Here is a 16,873-nt window from a genome sequence, read left to right on the forward strand (position 1 = left end):
GGAGAGTCCCAGATGAGGGCTCACTCAGCAGCCGCGGAGCAGAAGCCAGGGGGAGTTGCAGTGACGCGCCCGTGAGCTCCGCCGGCCGCCAGCTGTGCCTGAGTGACCGAGCCCCAGGCCGAGAGGCCGGGGGCACCCCACCCCCGAAGGGGCCCGAGCGAGCCCCAGGCTCCAGGCCCCGATAAGCGGCCGCCAAGGAGTGAGCCGGTGTGTACCTGGACGCCCACCCCCAGACACAAAGAACCACCAACGCACCGACACCTGAGGGAGTCCGCCACCGGCAGGGGAAGTGGTGGTAGGTGGAGATAGGCCTCCAAACCTTGGAGGGCCTGAGGTGTCCCCAGAGAGGTGGCGTCTGATACCCAGCCTGACATATAGACACAGACATACAGGCACACACAGACACAAACATCCATTCCCACCCTCATGCTCTCATATGCACTCACTCCACACTCAACCAACGTGGAGACAGACATAAAGAGACGCTGTACACACAATCACACTCCCCAAGCATACTCTACAAACCGGGTCTAGGTACCCTTGCCCCTGGAGGGGGGAACTGCACCCAGACCCAGGTGGTGTTACCCTTTTCCCTGCGGTGGGGAGAGGCAGACCACCCCGACTCCGTAGCAGCAGGGAGGCCCCACACTCCAGACCGCAGTCGGACGGCCAACTCCACCTAGCCCTCCCGCTCCAGCAGGCCGCAGAGAATGGGGGTGGGAGAAGACTCCAAACCTCCCTCCACCCACTCATTGTAGTGTTGATGCATGTGTGTTCTAAGGTGCAATTAAAACCCAGGAGGGCATGGAGCTACCTGCCAAGGAGCAGCATGTAAGCGCATAGTCCCTCCTGATAGCCCTCAATGTCTAAGTGTATTTAAAATTGAGAGGTGGGCAACGACACCAGGGGTGAGGTGTACAGCCTGATGGTAATTTGGACTCCGTGATTGTGCCCACCCCCAAGATCCTATATGTATGTGTAATGAGAGTGTGAATAATGTGAATGTCTAAGTTGTGGGATAAAATTGAGGCAGAGGCAGCCAGAAGGGGACGGGGGGGGGGGGGGGGGTAGCCTCCTCAGCACCCTGGTGACATACCCCTACTCCAAGGCCCTGCATGTGTGGGTGGTTGTGGTGGAGCGGGAAGAGGGAGGCAGCTGGAGATGGGGAGGGAAGGGAGGGAGGGGCAGGTAACCCCTCCCTGGGGCCAGCTCCCCCGCTGACCCCAGTAGGCACTCCCACACTCCGCGACCCGCCAGGGAAAGGGGGCCCAGGCCCATCCAGACCGGGGCCCAGTGCAGCAGTGCCTCCCGGCCCCACAGAGCCCGGGACAGTCCACCCAACCCCACCACAGAGAAAACTGCACCTACCCCACCATCCACTCATCTTCCAGACTACATAAGACAGTAAACGCCCAGGCTGAGATCTTCCTCCACCTCTCCTGTATCTCCCCCTCCTGCAGAGAGAGTTCCTGAAGAGAGGAAAGCTCCTGCAAGATGTGACCATCTCCCCCACCAGTTGAAGAGCCCCCCAGATCTCCTCCATACCTGCTTCATGCCCTGGAGGACGGGGCTGTGGCTCCCCCACACCCTCTAGCAGATCATTACATGAAGGAACCTTTTAAAAAAAACAAGCGCGTCCATGCTCACAGGTGTACACATGGGTGATCACACCCACAAACTACACCCTTTTTGGCTCCTACCTCAAAGCACACTGTGTTCTGTTGATCTTATGTGCTGCACAATAATGTTTAATATTTAGTATTTACTGTCATATTCCCATATATCATTGTGATGCTGTTTATTCTATTACTCTTGTTCTCTTCTGCTTGTTTTCTTTTTTCTTTCTCAGCTGGTGATCCAGGTGATTGATATATGCATTTTTTATTTCTTTTTTTTTTCTGCTCATTCTGTTGGTTTTTGTTTTTTGCCCTTCTCCCCCGTCCCTCTTCTCAGCTGTTTCTCTTACCCTCTTTCTTTCCCCCAGTCAAGTCTGTCCCGTATTCAGTAAGTGAAAATAAAGTAAACAATAAATGGTGAATCAAATGGACCATTACGGCAAGGCTGGGATGGTCAATTTGGTAAAGTAAATCCGTTGGGCATCTTTCTTTGCCTTTAGACAACAATTCTGATGGAAAAAGAGCCAAACGGGACAGGCGAAGAAAAAAAAAAAAAAAAAAAAAAAAGGCGCAGTCTCAGTTATGTGTGCCATTACTGTATTTAACACACACATAAGGCGCACTGGATTATAGGGCGCATACAAGTACCGTATGCGTATTTAAAAATAAAGCGGGAGCAAACCTTAGTTCGGTACCTTACTCACATTTCTATTATCGGTAATCGTCATCATCAACAACACACAAGCATACAAGTGTGCATATTTAAAAATAAAGCAGGAGCAAAACAAAGTTTGGTACTCACATTTTTATCATCAAACCCATCGAAGTCCTCATCCTCTGTGTCTGAATTGAACAGCTGCGCTAAATCTCCATCAAACATGCCAGGTTCACTTCCTTCACCGTCAGAGTCACTTTCCGTGCCGTGCGGCTCCTCGGAAATGATGCCGGCTTTTGCGAAAGCTCGAACAACAGTGCCAGCAGACATGTTAGCCTAAGCATGTACAATCCATTGGCAAATTGTGGCGTAACTCGCCCGGCGCTGCCTTCCACTCTTGGTGAAACTGTGGTCTCCATCGGTCATCCATCGCTCCCAGGCCGCTCGCAGCCTTACTTTGAACAGGCGGTTCACACCGATGTCCAGGGTTGGAGTTCCTTTGTCAGGCCTCCCGGAATGACAGCAAGCTCACAGTTCATTTGTTTCACTAGTTTTTTCACATCGGCTGTGAGATGGGCACGCATAGAGTCACAGATTAAGAGCGATGGTGATGCGTGGAAAAAACCACCTGGTCTCCTTACATACACCTCCCTCAGCCACTCTTTCATCATTTCCTCATCCATCCAGCCCTTTTCATTTGCCTTAATGATGATTCCTGCTGGAAACTTCTCTTTAGGCAAAGTCTTTCGCTTAAAAATCACCATAGGCGGCAGTTTCTGTCCATTAGCATGGCAGCCAAGCACAACAGTAAAAGAAGACTTTTCATACCCCGTTGTGCGTATCGCTACCGTGCTGGTCCCCTTCTTCTCCACAGTATGACTCACCGGGATGTCAAAAGTGAGCGGGACCTCGTCCATGTTAGTGATGTGGCTGGGCTGGATGTTTTTGTCGCCGATGTGTTTGCTGCAGTAGGAGCGGAAGATGGCCAGCTTTTCCTTATAATCCGCTGGAAGTTGCTGCGCTACCGTAGTTCCGGTCCTGATGGAAAAATGGCACCGTTTCATAAAAAGTGAAAGTGAAACTGCTTTTAGCCGAATGGTGACCGTCGAAACGCTTCTCCCGCTCGTTCTTTGCTCGATGATCCACCGCTCGAGTCTTTCCTCCAACTCGGCCACACTTCACCCTTTAGCGTTCTCATGGTGTTCTCTACTACGTCCTCATTACAACACACAGGGCGCACTGCGCTATAGGGTGCGCCGTACTTTTTGAAGAAAATCTAAGACTTTTGAGTGCGCCTTATGGTCGTGAAAATACGGTATATTCTGGTCATGCCCAAAAATCTGTTCACTTTGGAATGACATATTTAAAGTTCTCAATACAGTTTTCCAACAACCATTAACAAAAGACCAACAGCTAGCCATTTTAGGAGTATTGCCAAATTGTTTTGCGGGAAACAATAAAAAGTATCTCTTAAGAATCTTGCTTACAGCAGCACTAAAGTGTATCACTATTAAATGGCTGAATCCTGACCCACCTTCATATAATATGTGGATTGATAAAGTAAGAGAAATTTACCAGATGGAGGAAATAACATATGCTCTGCGGATTCAGAGAGAATTGTTTATTGAGCGTTGGCGACCCATACATGCTTTACTGTTTCAATAATTTAGCATAGGTCTGTCTCGTTTTGTTCATTTATGGCTAAGTGTTAGGTGTGCTGGATTACACAGATGGATTACGTGGCAGAAACACACACGGACGCAGAATAGTTTGTGATGCAAGTTTTTATATACACGAGTAAGGGGAATATTTACAAGGGAAGGGGCTATATACAGTGATAACTAAAAATGTGCCAGGAGATAAACACCGAGGCGATGAGACGGAGTCGAAGCATGCAGGTAGGCAGCAGACGCACCGGAGCTACCTGACAACAGGGAACAAAACAGGGCTTATGACATACCGTTGATAGCCGAACATTAAACACAAGTGGACGGAGAGAGTTGGAGAGCTTACTTGACCACCCAAACCACAGTCAGTCGCTACGGTGATCGCCGCCTGATGGTACGTAGCACTCCGTCGCGGATCCACAATAGTCAACACAAAATCCTAGGTAGGCGGGCAGGCGATGGAACAGGCTAAGACAAAGAAAAGTAGGCGAAACGTGGATCCTTTAAAACATACAGCTCCATAGCGTAAAATCAACAGATGCAGCCTGTGCTAACTCGTTACCACTTGTGACAGCGACAATACTCCGGCACCAGACGTCCGTGACTCTGCTCCCTAAAAGCGCTCACAGATGACGTCCGATGCGTCGCAGGTGTGTTGGAATGCCATCAAGCCCCGCCTCGCCTACCTATAACCAAAAAGGAAAACAAAACCCAAAACAACAACAATACACCTACCCACCACCTCCTAACACTAAGTTTGTCACATGTTATTTAATATTACATAAAGCTTTTGTTTTTGTTTTGTTTTGTTTTTGTTTGTTGTTGTCTGTTTGTTTGCTTGCTTGGGTTTTGTTTTGCTTCCTAGTTTTGTTTTGTGCTTCGTAATTGCAGTTCTTATTTTAATCTACATTTCTGCATTGCGGTTCCTGTAACTGTCCTACTTGTGAACATTGACAAGTACAAGTTGCAATGTTGTAAACTATAATAAAAATAGATTTTAAAAAATGGATGATTGTGAAATGGTGTAGCCAGCCATGCAATCAGAATATGGGAATTCTCAGAAGAACTGATTCAAGCAATAACTTGGATTTCAGATATGCCTTATGCACTATTAGTCCTACCCAGGTAGTAGACAATAGGGTCTGGACATTGACACGTCCCTAACAGTATGGGTTTCAACAAACTTTAAAGGACAATTCAGATTGGAAACTTCTAACTTTAGGATGGGAAGACTTTAATTTGTTTTATTCATTTAAGAGAGCTTCAGCAAAGTCCAAGACAAACTTTTCTTTCTTTTTTTTACATCTATTCACCCAAAAAAGCACTATTAGTGTACAAACTTGGTTGATTGTGATTGTATGTGTTTATGAGTTGTACTGAGGCAATAAAAGTCCCAGTTGTTCACTTCCAAGTCAACTCCTTTTGTGAGTCACATACATAGACCTAAAAATGCAATACATGTTTTATCTCAATACCAAATAATGCTAAGGGGTTTACGGGAGTGTGCCTAATGGCTGGACCTTAATCAACAGAGACTGGTCAGGTGCAGCTTGAAGAGATAAAAATGGGTCTGCCCTCTTGTGGGCTCGTCTGTTGCAGGAGGTGCCCTAGGGAGGAGCTGGACTGTGTCCCCATCTTAGAACTCTAGACTTCGGCACTCCCATAAAGAATGACAGTGGATATGGGTTATGATTAGAAGGAACATAAACTTATCAAAACCAAGAGTGGTCCCTTTACCCTCCTTCGCTTTCATATATTTTTGTTGCCCACTCAACTATTGTGTTTTCTGTTTCAATTCAAATATGGATAGAAGTTTTTAATATGGCCTTGTTGAGACATTAAGCATGAATTCTTGGTATTCTTCTTTTAAGTCCCTTGATTGGTAAGGTTGCTTGACGCAATCTCAAATGAAAAGTATGCTCCGCCTTCTTCTCTGATGGGTGGTGTGCAAAACTAAACAACACAGCATGTCAATAAAAGAGAATGGCAAACAATAAAACTTAATGACTGGTGTAAAAAATGCAGAAAGCTGCCATGTGCTCATCTTTGCATAACAATTTAGTCATGCTTGTTTTACTGTATTCCTGTGTTACTACTAGTGTATCATCTCCTCAGTTTTCTTTTTCCTGTCAGCTACAGGGACAGTTTCATCTAAATGAGATGCACAAGACTGGAGATGTGGTTCTGGGGGGACTGTTTCAAGTCCACTTTTCAAGTGTTTCTGATCTGTCTTTTACCTCACAGCCACAACAGCCTACTTGCCATGGGTAACAATGACGGAAAAAAAACTACAAAAAAAAAAGAAAAAGAAAAACTATCAAACTTAATTCAAAGAAAATATTTTGTATCTAAAATAACTATGCCATTCGGAAATAAATGCATGTATCTTGAAAAATGCAGCTGCTTTTATTAATGTTAAACAATACATTTAATTGTTATTGTTGAATTTTCTTAATTGTTTATAATATTAGTAATTTTGCAACATATGTTACATTTTAAAAATCTTGTTGTTTATTCAATAATAACTTTTTCTTGTCTTAGTGTGTATGTCCTAGGATTTAAGCTCGCACAAACCATGGCGTTTGCTATTGATGAGATCAACAGAAACACAAACCTGCTACCTAATGTGACTCTGGGATACACTCTTTATGATAACTGCCTTGAACTTGGAATTGGATTCCGGGGAGCACTGTCATTAGCCAGTGGTCAAGAGGATCAAATTGTAGTAGATGATACATGTGTTGGAAATCCTCCAGTTGTAGGGATTGTGGGTGATTCATCTTCTACAAATTCTATTGCAATCTCCAACGTCTTAGGTTTGTACAGAGTACCTATGGTAAGTTTTCTACTTGACCATGTGACTGTTTTCATGGATTAGTTTGATATAATTGAAAATGTAAAACCATTTTATGAATAAAAAAATAATGCAGTCATGATGACAAAGTTACGATATTTCTACGTGGATAGCTCTCCAATATACAGTCTGTATCTTTCACAGGTGAGTTATTTTGCCACATGTTCCTGCCTGAGTGACCGTCAAAAGTATCCATCCTTCTTTAGAACGATCCCAAGTGATGCTTTCCAGGTAAACATTTGTCACCAAAATAACAATGGAAACACAAAAGTATTTTTGAAGAAGACAATATTTGTGTAAAGGGGGAGAACACAAAAGGATATCAAAATGTTTGAAATGATAATATGATTAGTTTTAACAACTACACTCCATTTCTGTATTATCCCAGAGAAAAAGCTAAATTGCAGTTATATACGTATATATATATGCGGTTCTGTGAAGGCTGATAAACACATAATACACTGAAATGTTTTATTTTAAATCTTTTTAATGCCCTTACCCTTTCATCTGTATTCACTTAGGTACGTGCAATGATTCAGATTCTAAAGCACTTCGGCTGGACTTGGGCAGGTCTGCTTGTGATTGATGATGATTATGGGCTTCATGCAGCCAGATCCTTTCAGTCTGAGCTGAGTGTGTCTGGTGAAGGTTGCCTGGCCTACACTGAGGTTTTACCCTGGGACAAAGACACAGATGAACTCAGGAGGATTGTTGATGTGATGAAAAAATCCACAGCTCGAGTTGTCATTGTCTTTGAAATTCCTAGTCGTATGATAAGCCTGATGGAAGAGGTTTGGCTTTAAAACACTTTAATTATTACTAGTTACAAAAGTCTGAATCACCATATCATGTAAAACACGTATTACATCATTATTTGAATTGGTACAGAAAATAATTACATAAATTTTATTTACAAGATGAATAGCTGCCTCATTGGCATAATAATGCCACTAAAGAAGTTCTACTTATAGTATCATTTCATAGATTTGGTCTAATTTAATTCACAGGTAGTAAGGCAAAATGTGACTGGCCTACAATGGATAGCCAGTGAAGCCTGGGCAGAATCTGCTGTGCTCCAAACACCTCACTTTATGCCATACCTGGGTGGTACACTGGGTATCACCATTCGTCGAGGAGAAATACCAGGGCTCAGGGAATTCCTGTTACAAATACGTCCTGATCTACATCACAACAGTAGCTACGGAAATAGCATGGTGAGAGTTGAACCCTTTCAATCAATCAAATCAATCAATCAATCAATCAAGGCTTTATTCGTCACGTGCAGTTTGCCCTGCAGTGAAATAGGACCCCCCCCCCCCCCCCCCCCCCCCCCCTTACCTTACACACATAACACAGACATCACATGGGGATAAAGCTCAGAGATCAGTAGCCTTAAAGAAAAAAAAACACTGAAATATACACTACAATGGGAAAGTACAAGAGAGACCTCTACTCATACTGGGCTCCTGGGAGGACAGTATGAGAACAGGAAACAAAAAAACTCCTCTGCACAAAAAAGCACATAAATGTCCACGACACAACATTATGGAACACGTGACAAGCCACAGGGTCGGGTGGGGGGTGAGGAGTAATCCGAAGCAACCACAGCAGCCATCCTTCCCAGCGCTACCATTCCAGCGCGGGCTCAGAACCGCCGTGTTCCCAAGAGGCAACAAGCATTGAAGGCGTTTGGAAAGGGGGGGGGATGAGTGTGTGCATATCAGTGTATATGTATGTGTGTGCGTGTCCAGAGTTCAGCTGAGAAAGTGTCCTTCACCCTGCTAGGCTAAGTAAACAGTCTTCCAGCCAACCCAGGTGGCCTTACATGGAATAGGAAGGAACAGACTAAACGCAGTCGTTATCAGGGTGTTTTTGTTCGGCTCCAGCCTTGCGACCGCAGCTGGCTCCGAAAGGGTATCCGCATGAAGTGATGGTGCTTTTTACTTAAGTGCGAACAGCTCATAGTGATAGTGATAGTCACAACAAATATATATTTTCATCACGTGTAGCAAATAATTTTCAATATATTTCAGGTGAATCAGTTTTGGGAATTTACATTTCAGTGCAGATTTGCTCCAGCTCCAGCAGGCTGGCTGGAAGGTGGGGGTGCAATATGCACTGGACAGGAAGATCTAGGAAATGTTGACACTGAGTACTTGGACATTTCCAACTTGAGGCCTGAGTATAATGTGTACAAAGCCGTTTATGCTCTTGCACATTCCCTTGATGATATGCTGCGGTGCAAGCCAGGAAGAGGGCCTTTTAGTGGGGACAGCTGTGCCACTTTACAGTCACTGGAGCCTTGGCAGGTGTGATATAATTTTACACACCACCTTTGAATAAATCATTTGCTTTATAATTACTTTTGGTGCAAAAAGTAATTTAATTATTCTATGTCCTTTTTAAACAGCTTGTTTATTACATGGAAAAGGTAAACTTCACCACTCCATCTGGGGATCAAGTGTCATTTGATGAGAATGGTGATGTGGTACCAATTTATGATGTTATTAACTGGTTGTGGCTCCCTGATGGAAGGACTAAAGTTCAAAATGTAGGTGAGGTCAAAAGGTCAGCTTTCAAAGGTGAAGAACTCATACTTGATGAAGGCAAAATCTTCTGGAACTTTGAATCCAAAAAGGTTAGATATGTTTTTATTTGACATTTACAGTATATAGAATTGTAGCAGGCAATAAATATTTATTTTTTATGTCCAATAGCCACCTCGATCAGTATGCAGTGAGAGTTGTCCTCCTGGTACCCACATGGTGAGAAGGAAGAGAGAGCCCGAATGCTGTTTTGACTGCATCCCTTGTTCTGAGGGAAAGATCACTAACAAGAGCAGTGGGTGTTTATCATTCTGTATGACATAATTGATTTAATTTCTGTGAAATATAGGATGCATTTAACCATCAACCCCTCTTTGTCAGGCTCCTTGGAGTGCACCAGTTGTCCAGAGGATTTTTGGTCGAACCCACAGCGTGATTACTGTGTTCCTAAGAAGACAGAGTTTCTCTCCTATCATGACCCTTTGGGTATTTGTTTGACAGCAACCTCTTTACTGGGAACATTTATATGTGCTGTTGTTCTGGGGATCTTTATCTACCATCGCACAACACCTATAGTACGTGCCAACAATTCAGAACTTAGTTTCCAGCTATTGTTGTCACTTAAGTTGTGTTTTCTGTGTTCACTTTTGTTCATTGGACGACCCAGGATGTGGACATGCCAACTCAGACACGCAGCATTTGGGATCAGCTTTGTGCTTTGTGTCTCATGCATCCTGGTAAAAACCATGGTTGTTCTGGCTGTGTTCAAAGCCTCCAAGCCAGGAGGGGGAACCAGTCTGAAGTGGTTTGGTGCAATGCAGCAGAGAGGAACAGTTCTATTTCTTACATCTATTCAGGCAGCCATCTGCACTACGTGGCTTGTCTCTTCCTCTCCAACTCCACATAAAAACACCCAATACCACAATGACAAGATAGTGTATGAGTGTGCAGTTGGGTCAACTGTTGGTTTTGCAGTGTTATTGGGCTATATTGGTGTGCTGGCTTTCCTCAGTTGTCTAATTGCATTCCTGGTGAGGAATCTCCCTGATAGTTTTAATGAGGCCAAGCTCATCACATTCAGCATGCTGATCTTCTGTGCTGTGTGGGTGGCCTTTGTTCCTGCTTATATCAGCTCGCCAGGAAATCTTGCAGATGCAGTGGAGGTATTTGCCATTCTTGCTTCAAGTTTTGGACTCTTGATCACACTGTTTGGACCCAAATGTTACATAATCCTGTTGAGACCAGAGATGAACACAAAGAAAGCTGTTATGGGCCGTGGGATTGTGTCATAAAATTTTCAGTTTATGTCAATATGTGTGTGTGTGTGTGTGTGTGTGTGTGTGTGTGTGTGTGTGTGTGTGTGTGTGTGTGTGTGTGTGTGTGTGTGTTGTATATATTGCACAGTATAGACCAAATATTAAATAAAGAAGTAATTGAAAAATGTTAAATATTAAAGAAAGTTATTCAGTCTTTTTTGCTGTTGTTCTTTTACAATGCAGTTTACATACAAAGCAACCAGACTTTTCAAAGATAGGCATTAACTTTGTTACCCTCCACTCTAAAACTAACCTATTAAGGAAGATAAATGTAATTGAAATTATTTTAATAAACTAAGCTTTCAAGTTGGATTCATTTAGCAGTTTTACTCTATATTCTTGTATATGTGGTCTGTCTTGAACTGATGGTGATCAAAACCATGCTGATCATTTCACGAAAACAACTCAGGCAGGACTCAAATACAGGTCTCAACTTTCAAACTTCAGTGCAGTTTGTTCTCAGTTCAAAATGTGCGACAATCAGAACTTAAGAGTAGTGACAATGCCAGGCTCCCAGACACACATAGCTCTCCAACACTTTTCTAGAGTGTCTTCCCAAACTTAACGTGCTCCTGTGACCAGCCAATTAAGAAGAGGCACTAACAAAGTCATCAGTGACAGATGAGTGGACATCCAGTGTTATGTAGAAACCAAAAGGCAGGAACCTATGAAAAGTCCAGACAATGCACAAAACTCAAAGTACTCAAAGTACACAGAATACACACTCGCACACACACACACACACACACACACACACACACACACACACACACACACACACACACACACACACGCAGACAAAGAGATAAGGAGAGAGATGAGGCAGAGAGCCAGAAACAACTTCAAGATGTTTGGTGAAATTGGGTTTCTTTGATTGCATGTGGAGGGGAATGTTCTCTGTGGAAAAACAAACCTTTTGACCTGGTTGATAGGCTGGTGCAGGAGTTCGATTATGATCGACTACACGTTTATTTTGATCTCCGGTTCTCAGGAGTTCAGATTAGGTTGCTTTCCATAGATAGCAACACCTGTGGAAATGATACTGTGCTGAGGGCACCATTAGTTCACCCTCAAGCAGAGGGGAAGAGAGTAGTTTGGTAGCCAAAGGATGCCTCAAACAGTGACAGACCCGTGGCTGAGGATGTCATCGTGTTATGGCCATATTCCACCTTATTCCCCTCCAGGTGGATTGTATTCTACAGGTAATGCAGCAGAGTACGAATTCTAGCTCCTGTTTTATACGCTGTGTTTCTCTGTGGATGGAAACCAGAGGATAAACTAACCTGAGCTCATGCCCTGAACAGAACTCCTTCCATACTGGAGATGTACCTTTAGGGTCGATATTAGACACGACATCACTGGGAATGCCATGAAGTCAGAAGACATGTTTAATGAGGAGCTGGGCTGTTTTGATGATGGACAAAAGCTTCAGGAGAGCAACAAAATGGGCTGCTTTGGAAAACCGGTTAATGGTGGTAAGTATAACTCATGTTTCAGGCTACATGAGACCAAGGTTAGCTTGAAGTGGGAAGAGGCCTCAACAAACCTTCTTGCAGGGTTTTGGAAGGTTTATTCTGTGAACAGGCAAGGACATATTCTCAGATTTCTGTCATTAAAGCGGGTCACCAGAACAGATTGTGAAGAAAAGATTTGGTATGAAAGACACAAAAATCTTGCTGTAAGTACCCAATGAATATTTTTCAAGAGGATGCAGGGCACGTGGAGCTGGTTGGGGTGTCCACCGCTTGGATCCGGTTCCTTCCTCTAAGCATCCTCTAAAGACATGATTTCCAGTGTTAGAGAGCCAGTGATACAAGATGGAGGTAGGATGGTTTCATCTTCGGGTTTGTTATCCATGGAGGAGAACGGTCTGGACAAAGCATCTGGTTTAATGATCCAAGTCTGTAGATAATGGAGAAGATGAAGCAAAGAAAGAAAAGGGCCCACAAGGCTTGTCATGCATTCATCCTCTCGGGAGTTTGGTCCGTCCAATCCGTGTCCTCAAGCCAGTCTCCACTCAGCCAATTGTAATTCTTCCAGCACCATCTTGATGGTGAGCAACTCCAATCTCCAGTATCACAATTCATTTTTCCCAATAAGAGAAAATAAAATGGTAAATGGCCTCTATTTGTATAGCGCTTTACTAGTCCCTAAGGACCCCAAAGCGCTTTACACATCCAGCCATCCACCCATTCACACACACATTCACACATTGCTGATGGCAAGCTACATTGTAGCCACAGCCACCCTGGGGCGCACTGACAGAGGCGAGGCTGCCGGACACTGGCGCCACCGGGCCCTCTGACCACCACCAGTAGGCAACAGGCGAAGTGTCTTGCCCAAGGACACAATGACCGAGACTGAAAGACTGAAAGGATCTGGCTGAAGTCCATAATCATCATCACTGATGAGCAGACCTGCCCAAGTCCAGCCGAAATGTTTTAGAATCTGGATCATTGCACGTACCTAAGTGAATACAGATTAACGTGTAAGTGCACCGAAAAGAAAAGGAAAACTTTCGGCGTGTTATATTTTTTTTCATCATCCACAATACAGCATTTAAATATAATTGCAATTTAGCCTTAATCTCTGAGATAATACAGATATAGAGTGTAATTCTCAAAACTAATTAATTATTATTTCTAATATTTTCACATCCTTGTGTTTTCTTCTTTTACACAGATATTGAAACAGACTTTTGCGTTTCCATTTTAATTGTGATGACAAATTTTCACCTGGAAAGCATCACTTGGGATCGTTCTAAAGAAGGATGGATGGATGGATACTTTTGACGGTCACTCAGGCAAAATAACTCACCTGTGAAAGATACAGACTGTATATTGGGGAGCTATCCATGTAGAGATATCTTAACTTTGTCATCATGACTGCATTATTTTTTTCATAAAATGGTTTTACATTTTCAATTAAATCAAATTAATCCATGAAAACTGTTACATGGTCAAGCAGAAAACTTACCATAGGTACTCTGTACAAGCCTAAGACGTTGGAGATTGCAATAGAATTTGTAGAAGATGAATCACCCACAACCCCTATGACTGGAGGATTTCCAACACATGTATCATCTACTACAATTTGATCCTCTTGACCACTGGCTTACCATGGGCTTACCAGGAGCAGGGGGCTCCTGGTAAGCCCATGGTTGGTCCTGCTGAGCAGGCATTTTGTTCCCAGAGTCCTCAGCCACACCTTTTGCCCAGACAGGAAACAGCCACCGCCCAAACCCAGGTAACTCAAAGAAAGAGAAACATAATTTATATAACAAAACATTTTAGAAAAACCACACAATGTTACTATGTGTGCGCCTCATAATACCAGTGTTAGGTTTAACCAAATGATTAATGAAGAAAACTGCAAAGCAAACTAATAAAGTAAAAAATGGACTAATTTACCCCTGTGTGGCTGATACCATCACAGTCCTGCTCCTAGCAAGTCAGCCACAAGGTAAACTAAGCTAATGTAGTGAATCCCTAAAGACACAGTGAATGAATACTGTGAATATAATTAGCAGGTGATTTCACAAAGAGTGTGCTTTGGTTAAAGTATGTGAAGATTGCACTAAAAAATTGAAATTTTGAACTGAATATAAAATCAGCTCAAAATTTCTTTACTTTTTGCAGATGATGTGGCACTGTTTGCTTAATCGGGGGGTGACCTCCAGCTTGCACTGGAGTGGTGTGAGAATCAGCACCCCCAAGTCAGAGACCATAGTTCTCAGCCGGAAAGGGTGGAATGCTGACTCCATCTGGGACAAATTACTACCCCAAGTGAAAGAATTTAATTTAATTCTCGGGGTGTTGTTCACGAGTCTGGGGAAAATGGAACATGAGATTGACTGATGGATTTGGGCAACATATAATAATAATAATAATGGATTGGATTTATATAGTGCTTTTCTAGGCACCCAAAGCGCTTTACAATACCACTATTCATTCACTCTCACATTCACACACTGGTGGAGGCAAGCTACAGTTGTAGCCACAGCTGCCCTGGGGCAGACTGACAGAAGCGAGGCTGCCATATCGCACCATCGGCCCCTCTGGCCAACACCAGTAGGCAAGTAGGGTAAAGTGTCTTGCCCAAGGACACAACGACCAGGACAGAGAGCCCAGGGATCGAACCGGCAACCTTCCGGTTACAGATGCGATTCCCAATCCCCTGAGCCACGGTCGCCCACGCTGTACCACAGACTGGTACATATAGTGGGGGTCCTGGCTAATTTGGTGCCCCCCCCCCCACACACACACACCAAAACAGACACACAACATGGATTAAGGATTGTCCGTTAACATCTGTTATTGTGAAAACTGTTCTCGGAACCATACTGAATTTAACCAAATAAATATTTTATATAGGGAGAGAGAGAGAGTATGCAAATTGCTAACAAACAGTCATTATAATTCATCATACATTGTGAATACTAGACAAATCAACAATACACCTCTTCCAATTAATGGCTAATTAATATTATGCTGAACACAGTCCAAAAGATTCAATAAGCCGCCTCAGTGTCTACTGTCGGTCTACTGTTTACTATCATAGCAAAGTGGCTAACAAACGTAAACAGAAGTTTTCCCAATCCTTACTAATGAATGTTACCTTGTTTCAGGATACATAATACCTGCCATTATGCAAAAACACATCTGCTTACCTGTATCTTTTGCAGGTAAGCAGATGTGTCTTGGCACATCGGCACATTTGCACATTCTCCTCCTCTTGTCCATCTTCCATCAGTAATTTTGCACTGCAGTATAATCACCCAACCCCACAACATAAACTAATAGACCAACACCTTGTATAGGGCTTTTTTTCTGGGATTTCACACAACCCAGGAAAAATAATTACTACATAATGGGCTTGGATTGACAATATTATGAATGAAATGTGCACTATTTGGAAGCAGCCCGCCCCGTCCCCTTTCGACAAGTTGTGTGTGAGACTTCAGCACAGCATCAGCAAGCAGCAAGCAGGCACTGAGGGCCCTCGTGCTCACTTTTCGCGTATATTTGTGTGATAGAATTTAGAAAACATGTCGGTGCAAATTATAAGTCTATATCATAATGTCTTCAGTTTTTGTGTTTGTTGTAGGGCTGTCAACGTTAATGAGTTAACTGCCTCATCACGATTAACGTGATTAATATTTTTAATGCAATTAACCCATCTAGAGCACAGAATGGACAAACTTTGGAAAAACTGCACGAAATGCATTGACAGAGACATTTCAAGGATTTTGAGTCATTCTGCACTCCAAATAGATTAATTGAGTTAAAACTTTTAATCACGTTAAACATGATGACAGCATTTACATTGAAAGCCCTAGTTTGTTGGTTTGTTCTTATTTTGTTTTATTTTGTGAGCTGCTTATTAGATGTCGCTCCACCCAGCCATCCTGCCCCTCTCCTCCCTGTGTGACAAGCAGCAGGAGCACCTCGCAAACATGGGCAAAAATGGGCAAAAATGGGCAAGAGAAAACCAATTGGTGCCAATGCAATGCCCAAAATGCCATTGCCATGATGCCGCCCCCACCACAATGCCACTCTGGGCAACCGCCCATTTCCCCCATATAAAAAAACGCTACTTCTCAGGACAATCTTCCACATCCATTACATTTTCGAGTCGCCTCTTGCCCTTTATAGCTTGGTGTCCTGCCCATGCTCATGCCCCTTTGTTTTTGTTTTGTTTTGTTGTCGTCCCCTCAACAATTTTGTTTTCTATTCTTTTTCAAATCAAATATGGACTGAAGCTCTTTAATATGATGTTGTTGAGACATTCCACATGAACTTTGCTGTACATGAATTATGAGCTGTTATTTCTGCTATTCTTCTTTTGTGTCACTTGATATGCACACAGAAACACCTGTTGCTCTGACAATTCTTCAGTGAGTTATTACTGATGACTAATTTACTCACAGTGTTCCCTGAGTTTGCCTGGATACAAAGCAATCTCAAATGAAAAGTATACACCTCCTTCTTCCCTGATGGGTGGTGTGCAAGATTAAACAACACAGCAAGTCAATAAAAGGGAATGGCAAACAATAAAACCTAATGACTGGTCTCAACAATTCAGAAAGCTGTCATGTGCTCATCTTTGCGAAACAATTTAGTCGTGGTTGTTTTGCTGTGTTCCTATGTTTCTTCGACTCAATCCACTCCTCAGTTTTCTTTGTCCTGTCAGCTGCAGGGACAGTTTCATCTAAATGAG

At 43.3% G+C, this 16,873-nt stretch overlaps 1 protein-coding gene across 1 annotated transcript; it reads left to right on the top strand.

Annotated features, from left to right (window-relative positions):
- The first annotated feature begins 6,098 nt into the window (after positions 1-6,098).
- LOC146654291 (extracellular calcium-sensing receptor-like) lies at positions 6,099-10,630 on the top strand. The gene is made up of 9 exons (XM_085429316.1): positions 6,099-6,205; positions 6,480-6,774; positions 6,937-7,023; positions 7,314-7,583; positions 7,800-8,006; positions 8,826-9,101; positions 9,203-9,430; positions 9,510-9,633; positions 9,720-10,630. The coding sequence occupies exons 1-9, from the start codon at positions 6,099-6,101 to the stop codon at positions 10,628-10,630; spliced, it is 2,505 nt and encodes an 834-aa protein (XP_085285442.1).
- Positions 10,631-16,873: the final 6,243 nt, after the last annotated feature.

The sequence above is a fragment of the Rhamphochromis longiceps genome, linkage group LG14 (genome assembly GCF_057381845.1).
Source record: "Rhamphochromis longiceps isolate RC_006_pf linkage group LG14, R_longiceps_female_GT1.1, whole genome shotgun sequence".
Lineage (NCBI taxonomy): Eukaryota > Metazoa > Chordata > Actinopteri > Cichliformes > Cichlidae > Rhamphochromis > Rhamphochromis longiceps.

Excerpts from the sequence above, each read along its gene's own strand:
- LOC146654291 (XM_085429316.1), top strand. The coding sequence starts at position 6,099 with ATGCACAAGACTGGAGATGTGGTTCTGGGGGGACTGTTTCAAGTCCAC. Across the intron at positions 6,775-6,936 it reads GTTTGTACAGAGTACCTATG|GTGAGTTATTTTGCCACATG; the intron begins GTAAGTTTTCTA and ends TATCTTTCACAG. Across the intron at positions 8,007-8,825 it reads GTAGCTACGGAAATAGCATG|GTGAATCAGTTTTGGGAATT; the intron begins GTGAGAGTTGAA and ends AATATATTTCAG.